At 41.5% G+C, this 16,880-nt stretch overlaps 1 protein-coding gene across 1 annotated transcript in view; it reads right to left on the bottom strand.

The window, feature by feature from the left end:
- LOC126176860 (aminopeptidase N-like) overlaps positions 1 to 16,880 on the bottom strand; it is a 155,698-nt gene that overhangs the window by 112,629 nt on the left and 26,189 nt on the right. Inside the window, exons 3-4 of the mRNA XM_049924047.1 lie at positions 12,757 to 12,949; positions 10,845 to 10,951 (exon numbers count right to left, since the gene is read on the bottom strand). Coding sequence (XP_049780004.1) covers positions 10,845 to 10,951; positions 12,757 to 12,949 — 300 coding nt within the window. The remainder of the gene's footprint in view (positions 1 to 10,844; positions 10,952 to 12,756; positions 12,950 to 16,880) is intronic.

The following is a 16,880-nucleotide window of genomic DNA, read 5'->3' on the forward strand; positions in this document are numbered from 1 at the left end:
CTTGGCGTGATGACGTTACCAGCAACACACTGTAATTCTGCAGGCGTGATGTTAATTTTTCTAGTAATGTTCCGTTTGAGATCGTCTATTGTGCGAGGACTATCAGGATACATTTTGCTTTTTAGAGTGCGCCGTAAATAAAATTCGCACGATATTAAGTCTGGGGGCCTTGGGGGCCAGAGATACCTCTACTGTTAAGTCTGTGTTCAAGAAACACGTTGGCGGTGTGGGCCATACTTTGGTTCGGTGTATGAGTGGTTGCTCCATCTTGTTGAATTAATGCATACGGCTTCTCTACAGCTGTTAACTGAGCATAGAAAGAATCAAAGATCTCTAGATATCCGGCACTGTTCAGGGTGTAGTTGAAATATATGGGGCCAATAATGCGCATGCCGGACAACGCACACCACAGACTTATCTTCTCCGAGTTGAGAGTTTCTTCACGCTGAATATGTGGGTTGTCCTGCGACCAGTATCTGCAATTCTAGTAGGTTACGTAACCTGACCAATGAAGAGAGGCCTCATCTGACATGAAGTAAAGGAAGGTGTCCAAGTAACCGCCAGAAGTTCACGTTCACAGCCAGTTACAATAATGAACTCTTTTTTCAACTCTTGCAGCATATTCACGCGTTGCGCTTTTTAATCTTGTAGTATCTTTTTATCTTTTAGTATATGGTGTGCGAGATACACGAACCGGCGTCAATAACCTCCTTGCCGACTTCCGGGGACTTTTCATAATGTCAATGCGCGTTCTGTGTATAGTTTCAGGGGTCCTCACTGTCGGTAGCCTATTCCTCCGCACATTCTGCACGGATCCTACAGCCCTCCTCTTGCACAGATCTTGAATAGTGCTGGTCGTGGGAAGTGTCCTACCAAGATATATCGCTTGAAACATTTCCTTACATTCCTTGATCGGACCTGTCTTTATGCAACACTCCAGAATATCATTTCACTGTTCTACTGCAAACTGGCCCCTTTCTGTAAGACATCAACAGTACGAGCTCCACATAACAACTGATGCACGAACACACAGCTGCACTCAACTTTCCGGTAAATTCAGTGTAACCAACTTTTGGACACTGTTATTTATCACTTCACATGCAATTTGACTAATGATGATTAACCGGTATCTAACACGCACGTACTGGTTTTATACGGGACAGCCGTCATTTACAAATGTATTCATGATCATACTAGAAGAGCTTCACTTAATTTATATTTAAGGAGAAAAATAAACAAAGAAACTCAAAACATCATTTTCTACCAGTGAATCAAACAGTAAAATAAATAACCCGTTGAGATTAAAAACGTAGCTAAACATAACGTATTTAAAAAGACTGTCAAAGTACGAGTATTCTTCTTAAATAAAACTTAGTATGAAGTAATGAGTTATGTACATAAAATGAATCATTAACATAACACAAAGTAGTTTCTGGTAAAAATTTTCCGTCTATGTATAATGAAACATCTCTGTAGTTCAACAATTTAGTTCCACAATACGATAATATACGTGTACCTCTACTTTGTGTGTCCAATACCTGTGGGGTGATACGAACATCCTTTCATCTTGCTGATATCAGTATCTCCTTCGTCAAGAAGGGATGCCACTTCAGCGTCACTGACAGAAAAACTGGGAAACATGAGGCATGTAATAGTAAGAAGGTGTGAAGTCATGGTTCTGATGTCAGGTGAAAGGGTATATGCATGCTTTTCGCATTTGTCAATTTTTTTACCTTTTAATTGGTATATTCAGTTGGTCACTTTTGCTTACATTTTATTGTTGCAGGAAGCTTAAATGTCTAATATAATTGCAAAACGGTATGTACAAGAACAACTATTTATCTACTGTGCACAAACTCTTGCTTCTTGCAAGGTCCCATTCTGTGCATGGAGGAGTTGGTATCATTAAATACTCAAACGTCTGGAATTCGTTTCCAAGTACAGCTACAGTTTCGAAACAAAACAACATGCGCTAGCATCTGTAGATTTCTGCGATAAGGGCTAGCTTTCCTCTACCGATTACCTGCTGCTGTAAGGATGGAGGCGCGCACACAAATTCAGGTTCAAACAGTTACTGAAAATGGAAGAACCAGGGATGTACAATGCAGTGGGAAGCCCTACATCAATGGAACATTACTCATCTAAATAATTTAATAATGTCTCGCAGTCCCGCAAACAGTTGAAGACTGATCAGGAAAATCATAAGGCGAGTAGAAACTGCAACTATTCGTGGAGCGGAGTTTTACAGATTTGTACTTTATTGTGAAACTATGTGTGTTACGGAGAAACTGTGAATGTTGTGCCGAAACTGGAGTATCTGTAAACACAACGAATGCTCGGAGGTCCTAAATCAGTACGACCGGATGGGGCTATGAACCTCGCTCATACCGAAAATAGGTCCGCAGCCACCTTTCTCAAGCTACAGCAGTAAAGGAAACGAAATGGAAAGAGAAAAGAGCTTGTAGACTGCAATTTTTGGTGCAACAGCCAACTCCTCAGCTGACAGATGGAGGTTTTTTTATGAATTCGAGAAAAATAGTACAGTATATTTCCGTGAACAATAATGTATCCAGCACCAAGTTTAGCTGTTCACTGCAAGTTAGTGGAAACAGTATGGAGAATATGAGATAAACGGAAGTAGTAAAGAGGCTGGAGAAGATGGTTTACATGCGAGAGTCCGCATGTATAGAATAATATGGGAATAAAGAGTGCATGGACAAATCTGAGAGGAGCAATCAATGCTTTCAGTTTCTGCAAAGGTTTTAAACGACTGTTGCAAATACATTTTATAAAAATCATTAGAGTAAAACAAACTCATGTCAACCGATCTGCAATGGTGTGCGACAAAAATTTAAGGACCAAACTTGGACTTCAAGGAATTCCCAAGTGATTATAACCTAGTCAGCTTACAGTAAATAGTACAAGAAAAAATATAGTGCTATGAAATGGGACAGTGACAAACTTAAAAGTGGTGAGTTTATTTCAAAATAATTATCAGTGACGTTGAATGGTCATGCAGAACAGTGCACGATGAATGAGCTGTTGAGGAGTGAAACAAAGTAAAGAAAGAAATACCTGAATTTGAAGAACTATTACTGGCAGTTTTGATTTCAGAAAGAAAGAAACATATGGGTACTACCAATGCAAAGTAGTAAGCAGTTAATGTTGCTTAGAAACGAAATAATCTGGAAGCGTAAAAAAGTGAAATAGATAACGAGAGAGAATTGTGAAGAAATTGAAAAAATGACTGTAGACAGAGCTTTTGTTGCACAGAGACATAATAGACCGTTTCTAGAAACGAGATCAAAACACATTCGTACCAGAAAAAACACATAAGAAATCACGCTTATGTCGATAAGAAATAAGGGAAAGGTGTAAAAAGGTGGTAATCAAGAAAAAGATAACGAAAGATGACTACAAAGCATGCTCTTTGAATAACGGTGGAGTATATAGATCAATGAATTTAATAATAAATTATAAACATGAAATACATACAGTAAAATTAAATATAATTGAGTGCATATGATGATGAAAGGCACATTGTGAATAATGGAAGAAATACACTTACAGTGGGGCATTATAGTTTACTGTAAATATATGGTAAATAAATCATTGTCACTTATTGTACATCATTCATTTAGCACCATTAGTTGTATATATTTCATTAATCATTACCACTAGTAATAAATATTTATTTAATCATTATCATTAGATGTATATATATAATTTATCATTATCATTAGTTGAATTTATTTAACTCATCATTAGCTCAATATTTCATTTATCAGCCTTAGTTGTGCAAATATTTAATTTACCATTATCATTAGTTGTATATATTTAATTTATCATTATCATCAGTTGTACATATATATATGTGGATATCAGGTGATCATATTGGATTCATTTCATCACATCTACATCTACATCCATACTCCGCAAGCCACCTGACGGTGCGTGGCGGAGGGCACCTTGAATACCTCTATCGGTTCTCCCTTCCATTCCAGTCTCGTATTGTTCGTGGAAAGAAGGATTGTCGGTATGCCTCTGTGTGGGCTCTAATCTCTCTGATTTTATCCTCATGGTCTCTTCGCGAGATATACGTAGGAGGGAGCAATATACTGCTTGACTCCTCGGTGAAGGTATGTTCTCGAAACTTCAACAAAAGCTCGTACCGAGCTACTGAGCGTCTCTCCTGCAGAGTCTTCCACTGGAGTTTATCTATCATCTCCGTAACGCTTTCGCTACTACTAAATGATCCTGTAACGAAGCGCGCTGCTCCCCGTAGGATCTTCTCTATCTCTTCTATCAACCCCATCTGGTACTGATCCCACACTGCTGAGCAGTATTCAAGCAATGGGAGAACAAGCGTACTGTAACCTACTTCCTTTGTTTTCGAATTGCATTTCCTTAGGATTCTTCCAATAAATCCCAGTCTGGCATCTGCTTTACCGACGATCAACTTTATATGATCATTCCATTTTAAATCACTCCTAATGAGTACTTCCAGATAATTTATGGAATTAACTTCTTCCAGTTGCTGACCTGCTATTTTGTAGCTAAATGATAAGGGATCTATCTTTCTATGTATTCGCAGCACATTACACTTGTCTACATTGAGATTCAATTGCCATTCCCTGCACCATGCGTCAATTCGCTGCAGATCCTCCTGCATTTCACTACAATTTTCCATTGTTACAACCTATCGATGTACCACAGCATCATCCGCAAAAAGCCTCAGTGAACTTCCGATGTCATCCACAAGGTCATTTATGTATATTGTGAATAGCAACGGTCCTATGACACTCCCCTGCGGCACACCTGAAATCACTCTTACTTCGGAAGACTTCTCTCCATTGAGAATTACATGCTGCATTCTGTTATTTAGGCACTCTTCAATCCAATCACACAATTGGTCTGATAGTCCGTATGCTCTTACTTTGTTCATTAAACGACTGAGGGGAACTGTATCGAACGCCTTGCGGAAGTCAAGAAACACGTTATGTACCTGGGAACCCGTGTCTATGGCCCTCTAAGTCTCGTGGACGAATAGCGCGAGCTGGGTTTCACACGATCGTCTTTTTCGAAACCCATGCTGATTCCTACAGAGTAGATTTCTAGTCTCCAGAAAAGTCATTACACTCGAACATAATACGTGTTCCAAAATTCTACAACTGACCGACGTTAGAGATATAGGTCTATAGTTCTGCACATCTGTTCGATGTCCCTTCTTGAAAACGGAGATGACCTGTGCCCTTTTCCAATCCTTTGGAACGCTACGCTCTTCTAGATACCTACACATGAGGCAGAACACACAATTTATCATAAATATGTTAGATTTAAACATCAAATTGACATGCACCTAAAGTGGGCTTATTTTATAGAATTGGTAAAATTCGATCAAAACTGCCTAAAATGATCTAAAATCGTAAGAAAATGACTCATTTTGGGGATTGGAATGGAACATACATTTTACACCTACTTGCGTAGAATGTATAACACTGGCTATATACCACCGGAATTTCGGAAAGAAAGTCATCCATACAATTCCGAAGATTGCAACAGCCAACAACTGCGAGAATTGTTGCACAAGCAGCTTAACAGTTCGAGCATCGGAGTTCCTAATAAGAATAATACATAGAAGAATGGAAAAGAAAATTGAGGGTCTGTTAGATAAGTCATTTCAGCTTTAAGAAAGGTAAAAACACAAAAAGGGCACTTCTCACGTTGCAATTGATAATGGAAGCAAGACTGAAGGAAAATCAAGATACATTCATAGGACTTGTTGACCTCGAAAAAACGTTCGACAATGTAAAATGGTGCAAGATGTTACACTTTCTGAGAAAAAAGGGAAATGCTTTAGGGAATCAAGGGTACTATACAGTGTGTACAAGACCAAGAACGAATTGCTCGGATCAAAAATGCTGTAAGAAAGGGAAGTCTTTGGCCCTCACAGTTCAATCTGTACCTCTAAGAAGCAAGTAGATGTACCCGTGGTCTAGGGATAGCGTATTAGATTCATAATCAAAACATCTTCGGTCCCGGGTTCGTTCCCCGCCACTGCCTAAATTTTGATAAATAATCAGCATTGGCGGCCGAAGACTTCCGGCATAAGAAGTCAGCCTCATTCTGCCAACGGCCGTGTCAAAGAGGGCAGAGGAGCGGATAGAGGTTCAGGGCACTCTCTTGTCCTAGGGGTGGGAAACTGCCCCTAAAGGCAGAAGAATCAGCAATGATCAACGACGTGAGGATGCAGAAGGCAATGGAAACCACTGCATTAAAGACACGTAACGTGTATCCACAGGACATGTGGCCTGTATTTGAAGAAGTGTCATGATGATCTCTCCATTGGCAAAAGATTCCGGAATAGTCCTCCATTCGGATGTCCGGGAGGGGACTGCCAAGGGGGATGTTACCATGAGAAAAAGATTGAATAATCTACGAAAGGATAACGTTCTACGAGTCGCGGCGTGGAATGTCAGAAGCTTGAACGTGGTAGGGAAAATAGAAAATCTGAAAAGGGAAATGCTAAGGCTCAATCTTGATATAGTAGGGGTCAGTGAAGTGAAGTGGAAGGAAGACAAGGATTTCTGGTCAGATGAGTATCGGGTAATATCAAAAGCAGCAGAAAATGGTATAACAGGTGTAGGATTCGTTATGAATAGGAAGGTAGGGCAGAGGGTGTGTTACTGTGAACAGTTCAGTGACCGGGTTGTTCTAATTAGAATCGACAGCAGACCAACACCGACAACGATAGTTCAGGTATACATGCCGACGTCGCAAGCTGAAGATGGACAGATAAAGAAAGTGTATGAGGATATTGAAAGGGTAATGCAGTATGTAAAGGGGGACGAAAATCTAATAGTCACGGGCGACTGGAATGAAGCTGTAGGGGAAGCAGTAGAAGAAAAGGTTACAGGAGAATATGGGCTTGGGACAAGGAGTGAAAGAGGAGAAAGACTAATTGAGTTCTGTAACAAGTTTCAGCTAGTAATAGCGAATACCCTGTTCAAGAATCACAAGAGGAGGAGGTATACTTGGAAAAGGCCGAGAGATACGGGAGGATTTCAATTAGATTACATCATGGTCAGACAGAGATTCCGAAATCAGATACTGGATTGTAAGGCGTACCCAGGAGCAGATATAGACTCAGATCACAATATAGTAGTAATGAAGAGTAGGCTGAAGTTCAAGACATTAGTCAGGAAGAATCAATACGCAAAGAAGTGGGATACGGAAGTACTAAGGAATGACGAGATACGTTTGAAGTTCTCTAACGCTATAGATACAGCAATAAGGAATAGCGCAGTAGGCAGTACAGTTGAAGAGGAATGGATATCTGTAAAAAGGGCTATCACAGAAGTTGGGAAGGAAAACATAGGTACAAAGAAGGTAGCTGCGAAGAAACCATGGGTAACAGAAGAAATACTTCAGTTGATTGATGAAAGGAGGCCGGCCGCGGTGGCCGAGTGGTTCTAGGCGCTTCAGTCTGGAACCGCGTGACTGCTACGGTCGCAGGTTCGAATCCTGCCTCGGGCATGGATGTGTGTCATGTCCTTAGGTTAGTTAGGTTTAAGTAGTTCGAAGTTCTAGGGGACTGATGACCTCAGATGTTAAGTCCCATAGTGCTCAGAGCCATTTGAACCATTTTTTTGATGTAAGGAGGAAGTACAAACATGTTCCGGGAAAATCAGGAATACAGAAATACAAGTCGCTGAGGAATGAAATAAATAGGAAGTGCAGTGAAGCTAAGACGAAATGGCTGCAGAAAAATGTGAAGAAATCGAAAAAGATATGATTGTCGGAAGGACAGACTCAGCATACAGGAAAGTCAAAACAACCTTTGGTGACATTAAAAGCAACGGTGGTAACAGTAAGAGTGCAACGGGAATTCCACTGTTAAATGCAGAGGAGAAAGTAGATAGGTGGAAAGAATACACTGAAAGCCTCTATGAGGGTGAAGATTTGTCTGATGTGATAGAAGAAGAAACAGGAGTCGATTTAGAAGAGATAGGGGATCCAGTATTAGAATCAGAATTTAAAAGAGCTTTGGAGGACTTACGGTCAAATAAGGCAGAAGGGATAGATAACATTCCATCAGAATTTCTAAAATAATTGGGGGAAGTGGCAACAAAACGACTATTCACGTTGGTGTGTAGAATATATCAGTCTGGCGATATACCATCTGACTTTTGGAAAAGCATCATCCACACAATTCCGAAGACGGCAAGAGCTGACAAGTGCGAGAATTATCGCACAATCAGCTTAACAGCTCATGCATCGAAGCTGCTTACAAGAATAATATACAGAAGAATGGAAAAGAAAATTGAGAATGAGCTAGGTGACGATCAGTTTGGCTTTAGGAAAAGTAAAGGGACGAGAGAGGCAATTCTGACGTTACGGCTAATAATGGAAGCAAGGCTAAAGAAAAATCAAGACACTTTCATAGGATTTGTCGACCTCGAAAAAGCGTTCGACAATATAAAATGGTGCAAGCTGTTCGAGATTCTGAAAAAAGTAGGGGTAAGCTATAGGGAGAGACGGGTCATATACAATATGTACAACAACCAAGAGGGAATAATAAGAATGGACGATCAAGAACGAAGTGCTCGTATTAAGAAGGGTGTAAGACAAGGCTGTAGCCTTTCGCCCCTACTCTTCAATCTGTACATCGAGGAAGCAATGATGGAAATAAAAGAAAGGTTCAGGAGTGGGATTAAAATACAAGGTGAAAGTATATCAATGATACGATTCGCTGATGACATTGTTATCCTGAGTGAAAGTGAAGAAGAATTAAATGATCTGCTGAACAGAATGAACAGTCTAATGAGTACACAGTATGGTTTGAGAGTAAATCGGAGAAAGACGAAGGTAATGAGAAGTAGTAGAAATGAGAACATCGAGAAATTAACATCAAGATTGATGGTCACGAAGTCAATGAAGTTAAGGAATTTTGGTGCCTAGGCAGTAAAATAACCAATGACGGACGGAGCAAGGAGGACATCAAAAGCAGACTCGCTATGGCAAAAAAGGCATTTCTGGCCAAGAGAAGTCTACTAATATCAAATACCGGCCTTAATTTGAGGAAGAAATTTCTGAGGATGTACGTCTGGAGTACAGCATTGTATGGTAGTGAAACATGGACTGTGGGAAAACCGGAACAGAAGAGAATCGAAGCATTTGAGATGTGGTGCTATAGACGAATGTTGAAAATTAGTTGGACTGATAAGGTAAGGAATGAGGAGGTTCTACGCAGAATCGGAGAGGAAAGGAATATGTGGAAAACACTGATAAGGAGAAGGGACAGGATGATAGGACATCTGCTAAGACATGAGGGAATGACTTCCATGGTACTAGAGAGAGCTGTAGAGGGCAAAAACTGTAGAGGAAGACAGAGATTGGAATACATCAAGCAAATAATTGAGGACGTAGGTTGCAAGTGCTACTCTGAGATGAAGAAGTTAGCACAGGAAAGGAATTCGTGGCGGACCGCATCAAACCAGTCAGTAGACTGAGGACCTAAAAAAAAAAAAAAAAAAAAAAGAGAGAGAGAGAGAGAGAGAAGCAAAGACGGGAGTAAAAGAAAGGTACAAGAATGGGATTAGAATTCAAGGTGGAACGATGTGGTATGACAAGATTCGCTGATGACACCGATAATGAAAGTGAAGAAGAATTACAGGATCTGTTGAATGGAATGAACAGTCTATTGAGTAGCGAGTATGGATTGAGAGTAAATCGAAGGAAGACGAAAGTAAAGGGAAGTAGCAGAAATGAGAACAGCGAGAAACTTTTCATCGGGATTGGCGATTATGAAGTAGATGAAGTTAAGGAATTCTGCTACCTAGGCAGCAAAATGACACGTGACAGGATGAGCAAGGAGGACATGAAAAGCAGACCAGCAGTGATAAAAAGGGCATTTATGACCAAGAGAAGTCTACTAGTATCAAACATAGGCCGTAATTTGAGAAAGAAATTTCCGAGAATGTTCGTTTGGAGCACAGCATTATACAGACAGCGTGACATGAACTGTGTGAAAACCGGAACACAAGCGAATCGAAGTATTTGAGATGTGGTGCTACAGAAGAATGTTGAAAATTCGGTGAAATAATGAGGTAAGGAATGAGGTTCTCGGCAGGATCAGCGAGGAAAGGAATACATGGAAAACACGGACAAGAAAAGGAGACAGGATGACAAAACATCTGTTAAGACATCAAGACACAACGCCCATGGCACTAGATGGAACTGTAGAGGGTAAAAGCTGTAAAGAAGACAGAGATTGTAATACATCCAGCAAGTTATTGAGAACTTAGGTTACAAGTGCCACTCTGAGATGAAGAGGTTGGCTCAGGAGAAAAATTCGTGGCAGGCCGTATTAGACCATCAGTCAGAAGACTGAGGACTCAAAAAAAAAAAAAAAAAAAAACCTTCTCGTCTGCCCTATTGAGACAGTCCACAGATGTAATCTTTCCCATTCATATTGTAAGCCACTTCAGTCAGACCAAACCGACTGTCCACGATCATAATAATTCAGAAGTCAACTTGTAGCTACTTGTAGCTACAATTGGCCATTTCCATTGTTCACAATCTTCTGGCATCGATCACTACAGCCTGACGGGAGCATTTGCTGTGATAGAGGAGCTCTGATGGTTGTGTTGCAGCACCAGCAGCGTGAAATTGCTTTTGGCGACAAGTGAAGGAAAGTTAATGTCCTCGTCGATGTTCATTAGAGACGCAGCTCATGCTCGGATTGTAGGAAGGACAGGGGAGGCAGTCGGTCGCCCGGCATGCGCGACCAATGTGCTGACGTCCGAGCCATCTCGTTCGGTTTGGATGAGGAGGCTACTCACCTGGTCTCACCGTCCTCTTCGTAAGAGCTCCGATAGAAGCCGTCAAGGCCATCACGAATCTCGCCGTTGAACTCCGTCTGCAGAATGTATGTATCACCAGCAAAAACCTGTCAAGAAACACAGAACACAGCTTGAATCGACTACTTTGTCTTTCCAGATTTGTAGATTGTTTGTAGATCGTTTTGTGGCGTCCTAGGACGCACATATACTTTTCTTCTTTTCTAAATCATGTAGTCTAAACAAGTACTATAGAGAGTGCAAGAGATATAGATTACACATTTCAACAGCAAACTACATTGTTGTAGAGTTTAACAATTATAATTTTGGGAAATGACATTTGTCAAACTCGGACAATAACACAATCCTCTGGTCTTCAATGAGATCGTTCACGATTCTAAAAGACTTGTACAGTAAAGTGTTGGAAAATAAAAACTTCTTGCAGTAACTATGCACTTAAATTCCTGAGAGGCTACTATGGACACAATGTAGATCTCATAGAAGAAAATTATGCAGGATCACGTCAGGTTATAGCGAGAAGACATAATGGTTGGTTTTCAACTTCGTCCGAGTGCTCCCATCCCACAGTTCTATCAAAAGTAGCCTGAAATGGAAGATGATGTTGGACCTGCACGAACGAAACACGTTACAACTGCGTGAATATTCAGATAGTGAAATTCAAGCCCGATGACACTCTAAAAAAAGATTAAATTACCCGCAGGTAGGTCTAATAATTTACTGTTTGCCAATAAAAATTTGATTGAGATAAGTTACTGAATGCAAAATAATTGCGTTTTACTGTTCATTTAAAATCAGAGTGGTGGAAGAGATTTTCAAAATCCAAAGGCCTAATAGGTTTTCGCACTTTCATTTATGATCGTAATTGCATAGGATGACTTCACGGATGCTCCCTGCAATTGCGCTAGCCTGACTCGTCAGACGCAGTCTCGAACAATACAATCTCAGTCACCCTGTACATATTCTAGGTCCCATCGATGAACCGCCTGCTTTGCTCGAAACAACGTTCACAGCCACCGCATGAGGTTTAGCTTGCCCAACCACTTTCATTTCTGCATTCTGAACGCCTTTGGCGCTTAGGTGCAATGGTGAAACGATTAAACTCGTTGCGTCGAGCAATGTTAAGTTTTTATTTACAACCTCTAGCCCTTCCCACACATATTTACAGAGATACATATCTTAATATATCAGCAATATTGATATCCTGTTGTACAATAGGTAAAAGAAAACTCATGGTTTAACACCGCAAATCGCTATCATGCGGGTCATAGTTTTAAAATAAAGTGTACATCGTTGCCTAAAGACGCAATCGCCCTAAGAATATGACAACGAAACTTACTGTTCCCTTTGCGAACTGAATTTAAGGTAATTGGAGCTTTAGTTACAAGAAAGCGATAAAATAAAACCGTAGATCTTATCGTTACACACTGTGGCGAACCTACCTTAGGAATCAGGCATAATTTAGGAGAAATTGGGAAAACGTTAAATACTGGACATTCACTTGGTGCTGTCACTTTGAATAAATAATTTCTTTGGCCATTTACTATCTAATTCACACTGTTTCCTTCACTGAAAGAAATTCAACGGCGTAGTCGGCAATAGGTCGGACGACCGAAAATAAAAAATTAATAATTATTTGTTAAGTAATGAATTTGGAAGAATTATAATATTTATAAGACAGATTTGTTCAAATAACGTTTTATGGTGTAGTCGTCTTTACATCTAATGTAATTGAATACGATCTATTGTTGAAGCACTAGAATTTTAGTCGTAAAATTTTGATACTCTGTTGGGTGACCACTGTTGCAAAATCGCCGCAAGGAACCGTCGGATTATGGGCAGGGTTCCTTATTGAATATGTGGTGAACTGTTAATGGCTAGTTGGCATTCGACTCACCTCTCGCTCGAGGGTGATGACGAGGAAGTTACTGCCGTCTTGCAGCTGCTCGTAACTGGAACCGATTGTCGTCCTGTTGATCGTGACGTTCAGAGACGTCACGGTGACGCTGCTGTGCAAGGTGAACGTGGTCGTGTTGCGCAGGACATCGATGAAGATGCTGCTGGAACCGTTGTAGTGGAACGGCGCATCCCTGTGGACGCGGAGTTGAAATGGTTCAAATGGCTCTGAGAATTATGGGACTTAACATCTGAGGTCATCAGTCCCCCAGAACTTAGAACTACTTAAACCTAACTAACGTAAGGACATCACACACATCCATGCCCGAGGCAGGATTCGAACCTGCGACAGTAGCAGTCGCGCAGTTCTGGACTGAAGCGCCTAGAACCGCTCGGCCACAGCTGCCGGCGGACGCAGAGTACATCCTCTCACTCCTCTCAGTCATTTTCATTTCTTATGGTGTAACGAGTGATTCGCTAGCTCAAAGATTGGGCTGTACTTTACATATGAGACACTGATGTGAATGTAGAGTGTGGGCTTAGATTTACCGTCATTGATACATAGTTGGCATAACCAGACTGTCTAGCATATAAGACGATTCTTCATCTCTTAGATTCTATTAGATATCGTATGGTGTAGGCTAAACATTTGTAAAGTTAATTGCCACCAAATAGGTTCAAACCAAAAAAGTTTCTATTGAACTATTCGGATAATTTTCCATATCAAGTTCTTTACAGTTGAAGAGAGTGTCTACTTTTGCCACTCTTACATTTACTGCTGAGACTGATTTTCAAATATTACGGTATGTTTGCACGGAATGTAATCTTCCCTGCTTCATGGCCGGACGTTTAGAGTAGTTATCAGCGATTTTCTCGAATAATTTCATTTCAGACATTGATAAGTATAGGTATAATGATAAAGCACAGCAGGACAACGACGCTAAATGCTAATGAAGATTGAAAAATGTCGGCAGGATAGTGCAAACGACGGTAAAATTTAAGAAATATATAGAACATACAGAAGTAAGAGGGGGAATAGAGGGAATAAAAGAGAAGTCAAAGGTAACGGAATGGCCCATTGTATGACCAGGGGTAAGACCAAGAAGGACAACAGAGGAACGTGGTGACATTTGTGGATGACATTGTCGCAGTAGGAAGAGTACATGTAGAAAACCTACGAAAAGCGCAGAAAATGCCTAAGATGAAAAATGAAAGAGCAGACCATGGGAAGAACTGTACCAGAATTTAAGGATAATGTCACTGGAGTTCAGATTCAAAATGGCAAGATTTTGTTCACTTGTAAAGTGGACTTGGGTAGAATGACCGGAAGAGTAGCATGGGGAGTAAAGCATTCATGGATAAAAAATACAGGTAATAGCGGGTTGTTGACTCAGTTAGGACTGGAGTGAAATGTAGAGGAAGATGGAAGTGAAGGAAAACTAGAGAAAAAAGAATAACTCAAATAATACGACAAAGAACAACAAAAAAGACCATGTTTTAAGAGCAGTATAATGTATAATTGAAATAGTGCTAGAGGAATCACGAGTTGACAATTACCCGCTGCCAAAGAGCTCCGCCCAAAACCAAAAACCCTCTCTTGTACTGGCACTCAGGCAGCTAGGACGTGTTTCTGTGGACTTAGGTCCGTAATGACTGACTTATATTCATAATGCATCACCTCTCTGTCCCGTCAAGACTGGCTGGCAGCCTTGCAAACCGATCTGGGCGTATCCAAATCTACCGCACACATGTAACAAATTTCATTTTCGCCCATAAAAAGCTAAATGTTATGATCTGACGCTCCTTAAAAATGCCCACGATTTGTCTATCATGATTAGGCTTCCACTGCAAGTGAACAATGTAAACTGGGCTTTCATATTCATGTCGGTGACCTAATCCCTCAGAATTAAATTTAAATTAGGTCACATCGCCTTGTTCGGACCAAGTTTTTCGTAAGGTTTCCTTTTGTTTCTAAGGTTATAACCGGAACTGAAATTACTCTCAAGACACATGGGAATTGAACACATTAGCTGCCGTGGGCATTGTTTTATATCAATGGGGCAAGTTGAAAATTTGTGCTCGACTGGAATGCGAACCCAGGTCTCTTGCTTAATAGGCAGATGCGGTGACCACTACGCCATCCAGACACAGAGATCATCAGAATCACACGGGCTATCCTAGTACGAACCCCGTCAGATTCAAATCCTCAACTTACGCCACACACTACAGATGTAGTGCCCTACACATGTACGAAAGAACAGACACCACATATGCAGGGTGTATCAAAAAGGATGGCGCAAACTTGCACGGCTGAAAGTACACGATAATAGAAGAACAAAAATGAAAAGAGCGTTTGGCGTCAATGGCCGGGAGGCCCCTTGCGGGGCAGATCCGGCCGCCGTGGTGCAGGTCTTATTACATTCGGCGCCACATTGGGTGATCGAGCGCCGGATGGGGATGAAATGATGATGAAGACAACACAACACGCAGTCCCTGAGCGGAGAAAATCTCCGACCCCGTCGGAAATGACCCGTAGGACGACAATCTGTCACGCTGACCACTCAGCTGTATTTTTTTAAATCTCATTTTATTCTATATTGTTGGTTGAATTTGTTCGGGGCGGACGTCCGATGACACCCGTTTAGATTCTTCGTTCATCTGTTCACTCAGTTTTTTTTTATTACAGAGAGTAGCTAACCCTCTGACCGAACACGCTGAGCTACCGTGCCGGCAAGCTACCGGGGTGTACATAGGACAAATGTCCCAGTAAACACGACTGTATGGTTCCACGCCGCCACTGAGGGCATTGTTTGTAAGATCGTCGGGTTTCCCCCTTGCGCACTTGAGGTCGTCCTATGTTCGTTTCTTAAACAACGGAAATTTGCCGAGAGGTGGAGTTGGAATCACACCATACACGCAGAACGTACAGGACAGGTACAGTACACAGTCTCAAAGGGTATCAGTCACGTCTGAGGAGTGTCAGGTGTGCTGTGTTGTAGTTGCAACGGAACCGTACGGTAACGAACAGTATGCGGATATGCATTTCATGTACGGTAGGGTTAATGGCAAAACACGGGAGGCTGCACGCTTGTACCAAGAAACATATCCTGATCGAAGACACCCCGAAAGTCGAACATTTACAAGGGTCCGTCATAGCCTGAGAGAACACGAGGGTTTTACACATGGCAGAGCCTGCTCGCATTGCGCCTGCGTTGAGGACATGGTATTGTAAGCAGTACAGCGCTCTCCAGGAACCTCGACGAGAAGAATTGCCACACAAATGACTGTACTAAGCCACAGCAGTGTATGGAGAATTTTACATCGCAATTTCAATAATGCGGACTTTGTTCCTAGAGTGACCTTTTGTCAGTGGCTGCAACGGCAGGCTGTAGTCGACCCTCGTTTCGCATGTAACATTTTATTTACAGACGAAGCAGGATTCACATGTTTAACTATTGTGGCGTGAAACAAACCCACATGCGTTTCATGAGTCACCACATCAGCAACGTTTCTCACTGAATGTGTGGTTAGGGGTACTAGGCGATCAGCTCATTGGGCCACACATTCCACCATCACAACTTAATGGACAGAGGTACCTTAGCTTTCTGCGGCGTCACTTCCAGGATTGCTTGAGGATGTTCCCCTTCAGTAACGTCAGAGTATGTTGTACATGCATGATGGAGCTCCGGCACATTTTGCTGCTGGTGTGAGACGGCATTTAACGCGCAAATACGACCAAAGATGGATAGGTCGAGGCGGACCTGTACCTTGGCCTCCAAGATCACCTGATCTAAATCCTTTGGATTTGGTGTTTGGGGTCACTTCAAAACCAAAGTGTACAGCACACCCGTTAACACGGTTAAAGAACTGGAGCAGGGAGTTGTACATGGTTGTCAAGAATTCCAGAGTGACCCAGGGTTTTCCGAAAGTATTCGACATTGCAGAGACGAGCACAGCATTGCATCCAGATGCAAAGAAAACCTCCTTTAACCAGATACGTGAAATGTGAACTAACTGCGACGTTCAGCCCAATAGTAAAGTCTAAATTTCAAATTAATGTGTACTAACTAGGACGATGTTTACAATGACGTCAGTGGCGGCTTGGACCCGTGTTTGCTGGACATT

The sequence above is a fragment of the Schistocerca cancellata genome, chromosome 3 (assembly GCF_023864275.1).
Source record: "Schistocerca cancellata isolate TAMUIC-IGC-003103 chromosome 3, iqSchCanc2.1, whole genome shotgun sequence".
NCBI lineage: Eukaryota > Metazoa > Arthropoda > Insecta > Orthoptera > Acrididae > Schistocerca > Schistocerca cancellata.